The sequence below is a fragment of the Electrophorus electricus genome, chromosome 11, assembly GCF_013358815.1.
Source record: "Electrophorus electricus isolate fEleEle1 chromosome 11, fEleEle1.pri, whole genome shotgun sequence".
Taxonomy (NCBI): Eukaryota; Metazoa; Chordata; class Actinopteri; order Gymnotiformes; family Gymnotidae; genus Electrophorus; species Electrophorus electricus.
Window position 1 is genome coordinate 18228440 of NC_049545.1, and position 16056 is coordinate 18244495.

General features: G+C 40.2%; 2 protein-coding genes across 2 annotated transcripts; both read right to left on the minus strand.

The window, feature by feature from the left end:
- Window positions 1–3302: 3302 nt before the first annotated feature.
- On the minus strand, window positions 3303–6225 carry LOC113576263. Its single transcript, XM_027008239.2, has 3 exons — window positions 5897–6225; window positions 4755–4784; window positions 3303–4270 (listed from the first exon to the last, which is right to left on the minus strand). The coding sequence occupies exons 2-3, from the start codon at window positions 4769–4771 to the stop codon at window positions 3502–3504; spliced, it is 786 nt and encodes a 261-aa protein (XP_026864040.1). The 5' UTR covers window positions 4772–4784; window positions 5897–6225; the 3' UTR covers window positions 3303–3501.
- A 3216-nt stretch (window positions 6226–9441) lies between these two features.
- LOC113576249 lies at window positions 9442–14544 on the minus strand. The gene is made up of 3 exons (XM_027008222.2): window positions 13256–14544; window positions 12870–12996; window positions 9442–10757 (listed from the first exon to the last, which is right to left on the minus strand). The coding sequence occupies exons 2-3, from the start codon at window positions 12965–12967 to the stop codon at window positions 9959–9961; spliced, it is 897 nt and encodes a 298-aa protein (XP_026864023.2). The 5' UTR covers window positions 12968–12996; window positions 13256–14544; the 3' UTR covers window positions 9442–9958.
- Window positions 14545–16056: the final 1512 nt, after the last annotated feature.

Here is a 16056-nt window from a genome sequence, read left to right on the forward strand (position 1 = left end):
ACACAGCTGTTAGTCCTTAAGAGTGTCCGTACAACTGGAAAAGCACAGCAGCACTGCCAAAAAATGTCTGATCGTGTCTGTGCACACAGACGCGCGCATACACGCACACACACGCGCGCGCGCGCACACACACACTTACCCCTTCACACCACCCCTGCATACACACACACCAATCCCACACACACCTAAATGGAAAAAGGTCTGCTGAGATTCCTGACTGCATATGGTATATAGATTAAATGCTTAGCAGACTCTTGTGTAATCGACTGAAAATGGAAGTGCATGGTGATTTGTTTTTTAAAGTACAGTAGTTTTAGCCAGTGAATCTGTTTTCAATCATGTCTATTAAACACAGCTTACCAACACATCATTCTTCTTCTGTGCACATACACACACAGACACACACTCACATGTACACACACAGGGAGCCCGTTGTCCTTAGAGAACCTGTTATAAAATACTACTGGATTGTGATAGTTTGAGTGTTTTCATGGCTGAATACCAGAAAAGAAAGAAAAAGAAAAAGACAGGAAAAATTCACCCACACAAATATACAAACACACACACACACACACACACACACACACACAGACAGACAGAGACAGACAAACAGAGACAGACACAGACTAACTGATAAAACCAAATGTAAAACAAATGGGAATTGATGAACAGTGTAAGACTGTTTTATCTTTGTCATCTGGAGTTCAACCAAAAACAACATGCCAGACCACAGAGAACATCGCACAGGAAACTGTCCCCTCTGCTCTTGACATAATGTGGTCATGCTCCAATCTCTCTGGACTTTTTAATCTCTCTTGTGTGCAATCCACTGCAATTTAGCCACAAAAGCCAATGAATTATACATAAAGCTACACCTGCAAAAGCTCACTTCAAAAACATCTCTGTTTAAATCAGGTTACACCCTGAAGGTGTTTGTTCTTTTATAGAATGAAAACCTTTATTAGCTTTAATCTGTCATTGCTCTCGCTGAATCTTCACTCCAGGGCCCCTCACATTTCTTTCTTTGTCTCGCAATAAACTGAAAGCCAGTGGTCTCTTTCCTGTGCTCTTGGCATCTAACCATCTTGAAAGGATAATTACTATAGGACAAAACCAGAGGAAACATATTCTTCTCTTTTCTTGAAGAAGTGTTTTGGTGGTGTTTGTGCATGAGCAAAGATTTGTTGTCTCCGAACACAGCAGGCATCCATGAGACCGCCCAGAGCCCACCATATTTTCTGGTAGCTTTTCATTTTGAGATTTTTCACTTTTATTTTGCTTTTTTTGGATCATTTCATTCAAACCTGGTTCACATAGACATGCACATCTGCATCTGAGGAGAGCCATGGTCTGCTCAGAGGAACAACACTCTGAGGAGAACAGTTTTCTGCTGTGTACACGCACACACATATACTATGGCATCTGAACTCCCCTTATTGGACTTTTCAGAAAATTTACATTTCTTAATAAGTGTGTGTGTGTGTGTGTGTGTTAGCGAGGGAGAGACAAATGAGCCTGTATAATGTGAACAGAGAAATATTTATTTCAGCTGCTCCTCCAGTCCAGCAGGGGGTGCTGTTCCTCTGTCCCATCACTACACTTACTAGCAACCAGGTGCAAGTACACAGCTCTGTCCCGAAACATCAGGATCTGCTAGAAGGACTCAGATCAGCTAGCACAGCAGCAAGACAAACCTTAACCTGTGAATTGCCATAGTCCTCTTGCTAGAGCACAATTCAAACATTTAGCTGACACTTTTATCCAAAGCAACTTACAATTATCACTGAATACAACTTGAGCAATTGAGAGTTAAGGGTCTTGCTCAGGGGCAGCTTGGTGGTGGGGCTTGAACTGGCAACCTTCTGATTATCAGTCCAAAGCAACTTAATCAAAGTTCTTGACCACTGAGCTACCACTCAAGCATTAAACAGTATGAACATCTAGGGACAGCCTTGTGAACAAATTGTGTTATTTGACTTTTAGCCCATGGTGTGTGTTATCAACGTATGACTTTGGTACTGATCACTGGAAGTAGTGTGCAGAACAGCACCAGTACGTACAGAATGGATTAGTGTCTCTGTATCTGGGGTATTTTCTGTGTGTACAGCACATTTACAAGTAAAATTTATGTACTCGGAACAAATTATCACTTGATTTTGCCTAACATTGGAGTAGACGATGAGAGCAGAATTACATCAGAAACAGACAAAGGGGAAAAGAGAAAGCAGGAAGAAAATGGAGAGAAAATGAAGGAATGAAGAGAACGGAGAGAAAGAAACACAGAAAGAGACAGAAGGATAACAAAGAGTCAGCTCTCTGAGGCCATCTGGTTTGAGGTGACCCAGCTATCTGAAGGGAGATGAATAATGTAACACTCAGCTGATATTTTTAACTACGACACTGGAAACAGTGTGTAGTTAAAGACAGTGTGTGTGAAGCAATGGTGTTTGCGTCTTTGCGCATGTCCGCCTGTGTGCACCGTAGGTTATACCTGTTTTTTTTAATAAAACACTGAGAACATCTTTCTCTGCACCCCCCAACACACACAGTTCTTCACTCCTTAGGGATCAGCTAACTGTACTGTGTTTTGTCTCTTCTGACCCACTGTCCTATTTCCTCAAGCCCAGTTCTAACCTAACACACATACACACACACACTTCTGTCACTGAAGATTAAAATAATGTTCATAGTACTACTTTCTTCCTTTGCATCTTATGGGCAAATTGCTGGAAGGTTGTTTTTCTATACAGAAATAAGGGAGCCACAGATGCATGTCCCTTTGATTGCTGAGGCGTGCGCGTGTGTGTGTGTGTGTGTGTGTGTCTGTGTCTGTGTGTGTGTGTGTGTGTGTGTGTGTGTGTGTGTGTGTGTGTGTGTGTGTGTGTGTGTGTGTGTGTGTGTGTGTGTGTGTGTGTGTGTGTGTTCAGTAGGAAAGCTCAGCTAACTGGTCAACTGTCACTCTGACAAGCCTTGCTGTAGGAATCAGAAACATGTTGCTCCAGTTCAGAACACCATTCATTGTTTCAGTGCACTGGTACTAACGGGTGGTGTCCTCTGCATACTCAGTTGCTAACTCCACCATCAACAGCACACAGCCCACGAGGAGTGTGAGCGCAGAGGGTGGGTGGGTGGGGTGGTGGTTGGTAATTATTCGATGAGCTGGATCAGGTGTGTCTGAGCATAGAAATGACAAGAGAGATGATGCAGAATAGAACTTGGAGGCAAAGGCTTTACCGTATCAGATAGGAATTAGATATGGTCTCCTTAATCTTACAAACGCCCTCTGAAGCCATTCATCATTTAGTGCATACAATTTTATTTTATGCCAGGAAAGAAAGAAATACATTTCATGTGTACTTAACAGGCTCCAAATCAGGTTAAAGGTCAGTTCCAAATGCACACACAGAAATGATCAGGATATATGCAAATACTTTTATATTATGATGTAGGAACACACACAAAGACACTAAAAACACCTAGATGTCTACCTCTGTCTACCAGCTATTTTTCATCCTTTTCTGAAGCAAAGCACGGTGGATACATCGAGACCCCTGAATTTTCTTTACTCATCAATACATACTGCTCAAAGTTTGCAAGAATATCCTTTGCAACAATGTCAACTATTTCTCCATCTCCTTGTAAAATGAATTTGCACTTTCCTTTGGGTGCACCCGAAGTAGTGAGATATTTCTCTATGAGATAGTCAAGGCATGCTTTTAGTTCTGTACAATGCGCTTTCTCTTTCTGTAGCCAGCACTTTCGTTCCAGTAAAGCCTCAACAGTTACACTATCAAGTAAAAAACGGCACTTAGTTTTGATCGTCACAATTTTCCTGGGTAAACCCCTAGTAGTATACATGACTGCAAACCTATTACATTCGATTCTTAATGCTTCCAGACGTTTTTCGCTCAGTGCGTTGTTCGCTTGGGTAAAACAGGATGTGATCTCATCTTGGCAGGAGTGCACGCTGAAGTGGATGCTAGAAATGTCAAAAGCGGTGACGTAATCAAGACAGTAGACAAGGCAGTCAACACATCTCTGGCCATCCTCAGATGTCACAGTGTAGATGATGTTGTCAGCCTTTCCAATTCGTACGCACTGCCTGTCACTTTTGACCAACAGAGTGGACACTTTGCTTAGGGGACTGTGTCTCATGATTTTCTCAGCAAAGTCCAAGTTGGACAGGAGAAGGATATCCGTGCCTTCTCTCTCTTTCATCTTACGTTTAACTGACAGTATGCCCTCTGTGTCAGGTTGTAGATCAAAGGTTCTGGAAGAATAAACATGAAGATTAGGCAGAAAGTTTAGCTCCAAGACAAAACAAAAGTGGTGAACTTTTAAGGTAGACTACAACTCCCAGAGAGGTTTGAAGTATTAATTTTCTCTGTTAATTCCAGCACCAAACACAGCTAAACCAAGGTTTGTAATGTTACAATTACACCTTTATGTGCAATGTATTTATTTGTACAAATACATTAAAAATGTAACTCTTTATTTTGTGTAATGGGACCTGCTAAATTTGACCACATCCACCATAGTCAGCAACTATCAAACACATAATGAAAGAAAATCCCTAGTTACACTGAATAAAGTTCAGAATTAAGCTCAGACGTTACTGTGTGGATACATTAGCAGTCTGTTTTTGTCCTAGTTGATATATATGGTACAGACAGCAAAACCTTTTTAAAGACAATTTTTTAAACATAAAACCAAAAAAAATCCACAAAAAGAGATATTATTGCAGAGTAGCTTACGTTTGAAGAGTTGCCATTTCGAATTAGGACCTGTTTATTAAACAAACAAGCAAACAAGTCAGTACTTTAGTAACGTACCGATTCCAAAGCTGTATCTCAATACAGTCAATGTACAATGTAAATCGACCACTGCTGGTCCCACTATTGTATTCTGTACGACTGTCCCAGAGTACTGAACCCTGTGTAGTTGGGTGATTGACTGTACTGGAGTCCTGAACCCTGTGCACTCGGGTGACTGACTGTACTGGAGTCCTGAACCTTGTGTACTCTGGTGACTGACTGTACTGGAGTCCTGAACCCTGTACACTCGGGTGACTGACTGTACCGGAATCCTGAATCCTGTGTACACTGTTGCAGCCTGTATTGGCCTCTCCCATGAATAAGCTGTTTTTGACTAGAAGGTAGGTGCTTTAGCTGGATGCTTTTAATATTCATTTATAATGTAAATGTGCTTGAAAATGTTGTGTATGTAATTAAATATTATATATTACATGTACATTCACAAAATATCTGGACATTACTAACATTTTTTTAAAACCTTTTTTTTTTCTTTTTTTCTTGAAAGAGGCCACTGGTAACATAGCACGACTGTGCAGAGAACATCAGTCTTCTAAGTATTTAAATCTGAATTAAACAGTGCTGGCAGCCAGGTAGTTCTAATAGTTGTAGGCTACCAATTATACCGTGTAAAATTATCCAGACTGATGCCAAATAAATGCTGTTTGTCATTAGCTCACTGAAATTGCAAGATGATAGCAACACCAAGGTCATGGGGTTACATTACTGATAATTAAAGTATTTATTCTGAAAATTGCCTCACCTGAAAACATCGGTTCTCAATCGGAACATCACACCTTACGGATGTCTATTCAATATGCATTATGTATAGATGATTCTCGGTGCCCTGTTTGTACTCGCACAGTCCTGCCACTTATACCGTACATACTTAGCCTTCTAAATCCTTGGTTAATTTTATTGACAATATGACACACATAAACATTACATGTCACATTATGTCACAGACAAATTATAACAAGCCAAGTTTAGGATATCTCACTGCTGCACTCGTCCTAAAAACGTAGTTACAACGACTAGTCATCATTGCAAGTCCACACAGTTTAGCGATAACAGAAAAGACCTACCAGGAAAACGGATGCGATGTTAGTCCACTGGTTTCTTAATGTCTTTGCAGAGGCAGATAACTCAAGGTAAAATGCGTGAGCAGCTCCTACAAAGAAGATTTTGGATTCAGTTTCTTTTTCCTCAAACGACAGTATATTTGGGGTGGGGTCTGCCTCTCTGGGCTATTTAAAAACACATTGACAGGGGAATTCGAGTTGTAAGTCAGTCTGCATGGATTTGAGACTATTATAATTTTTGCGTCAGTACAATATATAAAGAGATGTACTCAGTGACACAAAGGGAAAGCGCAAGTCTTTCTTTAAAAAAAACAAAACAGCTTAGTTCTCTCTGATAAAGTTTCGTTTTCAGAGAACAGCATTTGGCCACGCCCCTCCTCACCATAGGAAAGAACGTAACCATGGAAGGGGTGGAGTTACTGGACATGACGCTGCCTTCTATCACCCTGTTAAATCTGCCAGTGTCGGTTTGTGAGGAAAGTAGAAATATGTAGTGTTTTTTAAAAATAGTTTTTTTTCTATATGATGTTATACACAAGAGATAAATACAAGTTAAAGTAAGTTATTTATGTTATACAAAATACTGATTAGCAATTTTAAAACATGAAAAATATATGGAGAGAAATATGTATCAAGGTATACATTTTCACTACGGCTAAATACCAGCAACGTCCAGATTTATTTTATCCTATATTCATTTCCATAGATATTTACACATTGTTTTGCCAATGAACAGTTTGGCAACAAGAGAAGACCAAACGTTTGTGATTCTTATTTTACCTTATAAGGCAGTGTGACGTGCCTAATGTCCGCCTCTTTAGCTCTTGGCCTCTGGCAAAACGGATCAAAACCACAGGTCATGAAGTAGCTCTGCCCTCTAGATTTACGTCAAAGTTTGTTTTTTTTTCATTGAGAAGGCGTGGCCAAATGCAAGCCAATCAAACTGTAGGACTGTGTTCTTTCTGAGAAAAGTAGGTTTGTTTTTTCTGAAGTTAAAACATCTCACTCTTTTACTGTCACGATTAGTTCCTCCCAGCTTCCATGTTCCATGTTTCCCCTGTCATGTATATTTTTAATTCCATGCCTTAGTTTCGTTTTCTCCGCCCCTCGTTTGATTGTCCACACCTGTCCCTCGTCTTGTTAAGTCCATGTATTTAAAACCTGTTGTGTGCCCAGTGTTTGGGCTGTTCATTGTTTATTTGAATGTGTATGTTAGGTTCATAATGAATGAATGAATGAATGAATGCATGCATGCATGTTTCTGCTCCGTACCTTTGTGTTTATCCTAGCCTTTGTGTCTCTTATCCTCCGAGTGTTTCCTAGTCTTTGTTATAGCCTGTTTCCCCTGTTTGCTTTCGTCTGTTTTTTTTTTTTATCATGTACCCCCATGCTCTCTATGTTGGTGAGTTTGGATTTGTCCATCATAAATCTCGCTCTTCTCCGCACATGCGTCCGCCTCCTCACTGCTCACCGTTACATTTACCATCTCATAAGCGTTAAAAAACAAAACAAAAACAAGTACATAATATAAATGTACAGCAAATCGAAGAGAATCCATAATTTTGAGTAAAAGACAATTTAACCCTCTGAAGTCTAAGGACATTATCTCTATTTTATTATTTTTAAATTCACTTATAAAGGTTCTTATAGCATGATACGCATATGTTTCATATCAAGCAGACCAACCTCAGCTCTGTTCCTAATGAGGTACCATTTGACCTAAAGCACTGCATAAAGAAATAAAGATAAAAATATGAGGTCCAATTCTGGAACAACATTTCCAACCTTCAAGGGAAATAAAAGTGAAATTGCTGCTAGTAAAACAAAGTGTGCAGTTAAAAGTGAAAAACATTAAACATTTCAAAATGAGCAAAGTTAAGATCTTTTGTTTTTGCCTCATCCTCTTATTCTCTATAATGTTCATACCAAAAGTTGTGGATTTCCTTTCTTAAAACATTTCTTTCTTCTTCAGATTTAAACAGATGGGAACTGAATGCATTTGGTTCTCCAACATGCACTTGAAGAGATGACAATAATAACCCCTGAAACAAGCAAACAAAACCCCCCAAATTAGTGATGATCCATATCTATTCTGGGTATTTGAACGAACTTTTGTGCTGCAGGGTTTAAGAAAGTTATTCTCAGCTCTTTGCATATGATTTTTAACTCTATATTATTTTCAGTAAAACATGCAAGAGAAACCTTAGCTTGTCGTATACATGGTGTATCATGAGGACAACAGTGTCCAGTAAAATATGTCTCATGGATGTCTTCAGAAGTCAGAGGTCTGTTGATAGTTATTTTTTGGTGAAGTTTGGGCCCCTCATGGTCCTGAAACACTAGCAGTTGCAGGTGCGGTTGACCAGCTATCATTTTGACCAAAAGTTTGTCCCCCTCCACTAGCAGTGCTGCATTCTTCTTTATCTCACTTGGCATTTGTTCCACAGCTCCCAGTGCAAACGTTAGATTGGCATTGAGCACAGGATCCAGAATCCCAGACTGGCTGAACGGCACTTTTTGCATTAAAAGATTTTCAATATCCAGACTTTGTACAGCAATATTTTCTCTGTGGTGGACACAGGAATAATATTTTACTTACATTCATTATTTCTGTTTTTTTCATTCAAATTTTTTATTCTTGAAAATATTCATGAATTTGTCTCTAAACAATTATATGCTTAACAATACTTACATACAAGACATTCTTTGCTTCTTAGGTGTGTAAATCTGTCTGTGTAGAAGAACAACCTCTTTCTTTACCAAGTCTTATGAAGGTAAAACAGTGAGATGTTTTCAGCTTTGCAGGTAAATCTGGTCTGTGTAGTTCTCTTGGAGAGAACAAATTTTCATAGAACAACCACGCCTTCTTAGAACTATGCAAAAGAGGAGAAGATTTAACTCTCTGAAGAACATTCTCACTTTTTTCTGAATGTCTTTTATTTTGTCACCAAAATGTCCCTTTCAGAGAGTTCCTGGCTTACTGTATAAGAAGGCTATCATGAAGACAATTGGAAGCAAATAAGATATGCCCTGCGCATGTGCTCTGAGCTCAAAAATCTGCTTACTGTTTTTGGTAAAGTTTGGGTCCCTCGTAGTCCTGAAATTCTATGAAATGCAGATATAGTTTACCAGGTGGGAATCTGGCCAACATTTTATCCTCCGTGCCATATTGGACTTCTTCATAGTTGGAAGTTGCTTCATAGTAGTAAAAATATAAGCTCATAATCTATTTATGAAAAGTAAAATGACCTGCTTTAGCAATTAAATTATTTTATTTAAGAGGACACTTAAAATGAGCAGAAATGTCTAGAAATAGGTTGACTAAATTAAATTGCCTACATTCAACATGTGCAGTGTATTGGGCCCCATTCTCCAAAGAAAGAATACCACATTGGTGGAAATGGAATGGGTGGGACTTCACAGTTGTTATTGGACGTGACATCACATTTGTTATTGAACATGACATCACAGTTGTTACTGGACATGCTCTTCTTAATAATGTGTTGTAATAACAACATATCAGGCTGCGTTGTTTAATCTTTTGGGCTTTTTTTTTTTTTTTTTTTTGTATGTTTTTCTTTAATGCTTCTAATATATTCCCAAGGTATTATACAGAAGTTACAAGTTAAGAGAAACCTGGAAATATGTTATACAGCATACTACAGAAAGGGAAAGATTTAGGTATTATATTATGCATCAAATCCCTTTCAATTTAATAGCCATTAGTAATATGTTAATGCTACATATATAGAGTGAATAAATATCCATCTTGGAAGTAACCTTGTGTTAATCATCCAGATATATTTACTTCTGTATCCATTTCCCTAGAGATCTACACATTGTTTGCCTACCTACATCGACAGTTAGGGATCAAACACCTACTGATTCTTGTCAGGCCACATAAGCTAGTGGTTATATACAGTTGAGTATTTATGAAGAGTTTAGTGCTTCCATCCTCAGTAGTCTCCACCTCCTTAAGGCCTCAGAAGTCTCCGCCTCCTTAAGCCTTAGGTGTCTCCGCCTCCTTAAACTGTCAGTAGTCTCCGCCCCCTTCAGCCAGTAGCCTTAGTCATACTCCCACAGGTCCATGTCCTGCACCCTGTGGCTGTGGGCCTGGTTCTGGCCATCCGTGAAGATGTAGTGCTGGGTGCTGTGGTAGTCGGGACTACCACTGAGCAACTCCACCATCTCCCCATCGCTCTGGAGCACCACGCGGCTGTTCTCCTCCTGGTACTGCCCGAAGTGGAGCAGCAGGTGCTGGAAGCAAATCAGAAGGCCTTTGCCCATGGCTCCCGTCTGCTCCAGGTAGGTCTTCACTTCCAGGAGCCTCTCCAGGTTCAGGGCCTTGCCCAGGTAGACCCGGCGCCGTGGGCAGATGATCAGGCTGTGCTGGGGCTGCTGGGTGCTGTAGGTGAGGTGTAGCTCCCCACACACGATCCTTAGCTCGAGCTCACCCAGGCCCGAAGGATTGGACTCGGCCTCGGCGCTCAGGGTGCGCCTGGCCTGCTCCAGGCAACCCTCCAGCTCGTCTTTGCAGCGATGCCCGGCAAAGTGGCCCTCGTTCAGGCATGAGGCTGTGAGATGAGCCCCCACCTGCACTCGCTGGTGGAACTCCGGCCCTTTGGGGCCCAGGTGAACGGTGTAGAGCAGGACGGGTGTCCCGGCCATGAAACGCACCAGTTGCCTCTCCCCCTCCAATGTGAGGGAGACGTTGCGGCGCTTCGCTGCAGGGAAGGCCTCCATGCTGTTGATAGCAAACTCCAGGTTGGTCTTCAGACTGGAGTCCAGCAGTCCTTCCTGACGGAGTTTGACCTTCGCTGACAGGAGATACTCTATGTCCAAACATGGTACCGTGACATTTTTTCTGGAAGAAATCAGAGTATACTCATTTGTGATGTGCTCCAATGTAGTATCTGTTAATGTCTGCTCTTCAAGGTCAACATATGTGTGTGTGTGGATGTGTGTGTGTGTGTGTGTGTGTGTGTGTGTGTGTGTGTGTGTGTGTGTGTGTGTGTGTGTGTGTGTGTGTGTGTAAGTTATAGCAGCAAGCTTAGATCACTCATGAAATTATAGGCTAAGTTATTTATCTAGGCAAAATTTTTGTTTTGTATATAAAACTATATTGACAAATAAACACTAATACTATAACACAATACTGCAAATAAATAAATACATAAATACATCTTCAAATAAATAGTAGTAATCAAGAGTTACTGATAACTTGGAAGTTTGTTTCCTGAACTTGGCAACAAAGACCTTTAGCATATCTTCAGTTTTCTTTTCACATAAACAGTTTTAACCATGTTGCAACTCAATTGAGACCTACAGATGGAACGCTTATAGATCAGACAGTACAGAACTTAATAAGCACCAACTGCCCTGATAAACAGCTTTAAACATACATACACATTCATCACAACTCACACAGATGTACTGAAACCTGACTGCGTATAAACACCTACAGGCAGTGAGGTATAAATAGCTCAAAAGTGCAATTCCTGTCTCTAGAGACCCAGTGTAAATGCCCAATGTCACAGTACCTTTCTACACTGCAAGAAACAGGAAGAAAGAAAAGGCGGTATGTCTTCTGCATTTTTTAAAACTCGGGTACAAAACAAAAGAAGGAAAACTCAGACCAAACACGACTGTGCTTATTTACAGTACTTTATGTAAGGGAAAAACTGTATAAATAAGATTTTATTTATTTATTTAGCTTCAACATTCCCTTTTCACCAATGATGAAATCTTGAAAAAATGCATGGCAGGGTCTTAATGCATTCAGATGCAAAATGTCATTCTGTTTTTAGCATTTTTATAGTGGCATGTCTAAAAAGCATTATATTATAGCACCCACATCACTGTAACACCAGCAAAAAAAAAAACATACTCCAATTCAAATTTCATATTTTTGCTTATTTACCACACCAGTCTTTGTTATTGTATGCCACACTGAACATATAAACATACACGGGTCATTTCTAGTAAGAGCTTTTAGTCCAGTATCACGTTATGATAATCGCATAAAACTGGTTTGTTCTGTCTAAGATATCTGGGGATACAGCTGGTACTGGATAGAGTCGTGGTTTATGCTAATAGTTTTATTCATGCATTACTGCTGCCTGTGTTTTGAGTCATGATAGAGTACTCCAACAAAGGGTCATTGTAGGAATCTTGTAGATAACATTTGCTACAGGAGGTGAATTCTGACAGGCCTGGGTTTCGTAAAATGGCAAATGGAGGTTTTGTGAAAATCTCCCTACCACTCTCACAAATCTTTTTATTCCTCTATTTGTTTCTACTCGTACATCAACAGCTGAAATAAATAACTCAAATTAACAGCATTGTTTACACAAAATTATCACTTACTCAAAATCAATCAGTTATCTGCTAACAATATTGTGCCTTAACAGAACAACTGTACCTGGTTTAGCTTTATTGCTTTAATTAATTTTGGCTCTTTTCTGGGATGGGTGAAACCAACACCTTCACTTTAGTGCATATCCAAATTAGTAAGTATGAGATTTTAGGGAGAAGTTAAAGGGTGTGACATTGTTATTGGTTCTTAAGAATTAGAACTCGAGGAAATGTACCATCATACTGCACATGCTTACTAAACATCTTTGATCCACATTGCCTCGGAAACTCTGACCAAAACGTCAACAAACCACTCAGCTGACATGGTCAGCTCTTAATGTTTACATTTCTGGATGTGTACACTTTAGTCAATGTTTCAGTGAGTGTAATAGATTGTTTTTTGTTTCTTACGTTTGTCCTTTGTGCAGTATTGAAATTATGTAGAAGACAGTGGAGCTTTTCTTGATGGCCAAAGTACATTTCCATTATTGAAACTGACTCAGTCTAATTGGTTATCTCTGACTCCCTTACCAGAAGAAAAACATTAACAGCACGTTCTAATGCCGATGTATAAAAACAAAACTGGATTAGTTCGAGCTAAGAGAAACAACCGAAAGCTTACATGTCGTTCATGATGGAGGATGAAGTCTTCCCAAGAAGAGCAGCACCTCTGAGGCCAGACTCCTTACTTCCCGATACAGGGGACAAAGACATCACCATGGGCGACGGTTAACTCTCTCACTGTGTAACTGGAAATGCAAATTCACTAGATGCTTATTATTGTGCACACACAACATTAATATATGATACGTCAGCTCATTATAATATCAGAATACTTTTGCTAAATACTTAAATTGCATCAGAAATTATATATTACTATATAACTCTATATAACAAAACATATGTTTTGATGTACTGAATTATAGTACAAGTATAAATAACAGTGAACATAGTTTATAGATGTAGTAATAGATAGGCCTATAATTTTGAGTCACGTGAGCACCTCACCTGTGTTGACTGGAGTCTCTCTGTCTACCACCTGCCTCTTTCTCTGGGTTTCTCTCTCTTTATGGAGGTGGGGGTGACGTTTGGAAAGTGCTCCTCCTCCACAATGGTAAGCCACTCCTCCTGACTCCTTTTCTGTTTCTGAGAATCCTGGCCATTATTTAGGTCTTTAACTTTACCAAGTGTCCAAACTCTCAGCAACCTCCTTAAATAAGATCCTCAGCTCAGAAGTATGATTTGGTATCTTATTTATTTATTTTTGCAGGACTATGAACAAACACACCAGAATAGATTAGAACAAAATACTAAACTGACTAGAAATAAAAAAGCTAATTAAATTAGAAAACATAAAAGTCTTTAAAAAAGCTTAGACATCTAGTTAAATTACTAACTGCATTACAAACATTCTAATTACATTTATTTTGCTTTGCTTGGGCAACATACTACCTGATAGGGAAAGATCAGTGTGAAGTATTCTCTTTCTTATTAAGAGCAGCTACACTGGCCTAATCCAATGTATGGAAGAATCAGTGGAAGAAGGCCACAGGAGATCAACCACAGACCCTCATGTGATGTCCAGCTACTGCGATGTTCTGCCTTCTGTTTCCTGTGAACGTCAGGTCAAGCTCAGGTTCACTGGCCACCAACCCAATGACTCTGTTTTGCTGACATCACCTTGCAACCCTTGAACTTAAATGCCAATGTTCTAGGCCATACTCGTTCCACTAGGTTAAATGGCGAGACCTTTGCCTACTGTACCAGAGAAAGCTTGGGGAAGTAAAGTGAATATTCCCCGCTGAGTTGAGGCAGTATTGTGGAGGCGAAGGTTAGGCTTCAATTCTGTGAGTTACATCTTTGATGGGGATACAAGTACAATTATAACAACTACTGCAAAATATAAGATGTTGAGAGCGAAATGCGGAAATATCAGGAATCATGAACTTAAACTATTTTTGGACTATTTATGTGTGGTTTGTCAAAAGTCTGAAGGGGGGGAGAGAGAGAAAAAGAGAGAGATTAGTACATTTTATACCATTCTGTATGGTTATGAATTGATTATTATTGACTATTGAACATTATGTTTAGTCTTTCTTTGCCTTTATGAGAAGAAATGTATGACAAGTATGTGCATATAAGAAATTTATAGGTTTATAGAGGTTCCCTATTTTACACAAATTTCATCTTACGCAAGGGGACTTGGTACATATTGCTCATGTATAGTGGGCCCTTACTATATATAACGATATAATAACTATTAATAATAACTATTTATATCCTTCTACTGATTTATATAGTAAGATGGAACATTATACTACCATTATCATTATCTGAACAAAAGAAAAGCTTAGACAGAATTTTTTACATTTTAATTAATTTTTATATCTCTTGGATTTGATTGGTTAAGATAGAGATTAAGAACTTAAAAAAAAACCTAAACCTGTTCTGGAGCAGGTTAGCTGCAGAGGGTATAAGATAGCATGATGTCTGAGCTGTTTAGAGTTGAGATAAGTTACTCTGAAGTCTAAGTTAAACCCAATATTAGCTCACTATACCAGGAACCCTACTCTTCAGGTCATATCAACGACACCACAAAGAGAAATCCCCTTTTAAAGAACTGAGTGCACGAGATACCAAAAATGTGAAAGGGCATTTGAAATGCCAAAATGATCTGGTTATTGAGTAAACAGACTGCAGTCTGAGGATAAAACAGCAGACAAATGACGCTCATGTTAGCATGTTGCTAATCTGTGTGTGTGTAATCTGTGTGTGTGTAATCTGTGTGTGAGTGAGAGAGAGGAAAAAGCCACACACACACACACGATCAAAAACCGTTTAACAGCTATTTTAAAATGGCGCTGGTGATGTGTGTGCCGTGTTAGTGGCTGAGGAGCAGAGTCCTGAGAGTGTGTAGATGTGCTTCACAAGGCCTTGAGATGTGCATCCTGTCGGCGGGGAAACGGCCAGTTGCCATGGCAACGGGGAGCTGCCAAAGTTGCGTGCTGATGGGTGACAGTAAGAGCCAGACGCAGACGACAGATTCTACGCCTGGGGGCTGCTCGTAGGGTGAAGGCATGGAGAGAGAGAGAGAGAGAGAGAGAGAGACAGAGAGAGAGAGAGAGAGAGAGAGAGAGAGCAAGAGACACTAATGGACACTAATCTCTATTAGTGGTGACATTGTCAGGATGCTTGTCATGCCAAGTATCTAAACAAACTGACACACACACACACACACACACACACACACACACACACACACACACACACACACACACACACACACACACACACACACTCCTGCATATTCTCACAGCACTGAAGCCACCCACTCACATCAGGTCACAAATGCACAGATGTGAATTCAGTTCTTTAAAAACTTCCTTTCTGCTGCAACCATCAGAAAGTCATCAGGAATCTGCTGTTTACACACATACTTGCAATTATGTTCACACACACTCACACACACGCATATGTGTACACTCACACATGCACACTCACACATGCACACACACACACACACACACACACACACACACACACACACACACTGAAAATTGTCTCTCTCTGAAAGGACTAGCCAGCCGCAGGCAGACTGCAGTCTTGCACACATTACGGGATGCAGCAGTGTGATTCAGAGGCCAGCTATCACAGGCTGTTACATAACACGGGGCCAGGGGCAGGTGACCAGGGGCAGGTGACCAGGGGCAGGTGGCCAGGGGCAGGTGACCAGGGCCAGGTGACCAGGGGCAGGTGACCAGCGGCGGGTGACCAGGGGCAGGTGACCAGGGGCAGGTGGCCAGGGGCAG

Excerpts from the sequence above, each read along its gene's own strand:
- LOC113576249 (XM_027008222.2), bottom strand. The coding sequence starts at position 12,967 with ATGGTGATGTCTTTGTCCCCTGTATCGGGAAGTAAGGAGTCTGGCCTC. Across the intron at positions 10,758-12,869 it reads TCCTCCATCATGAACGACAT|AAAAAATGTCACGGTACCAT; the intron begins GTAAGCTTTCGG and ends GATTTCTTCCAG.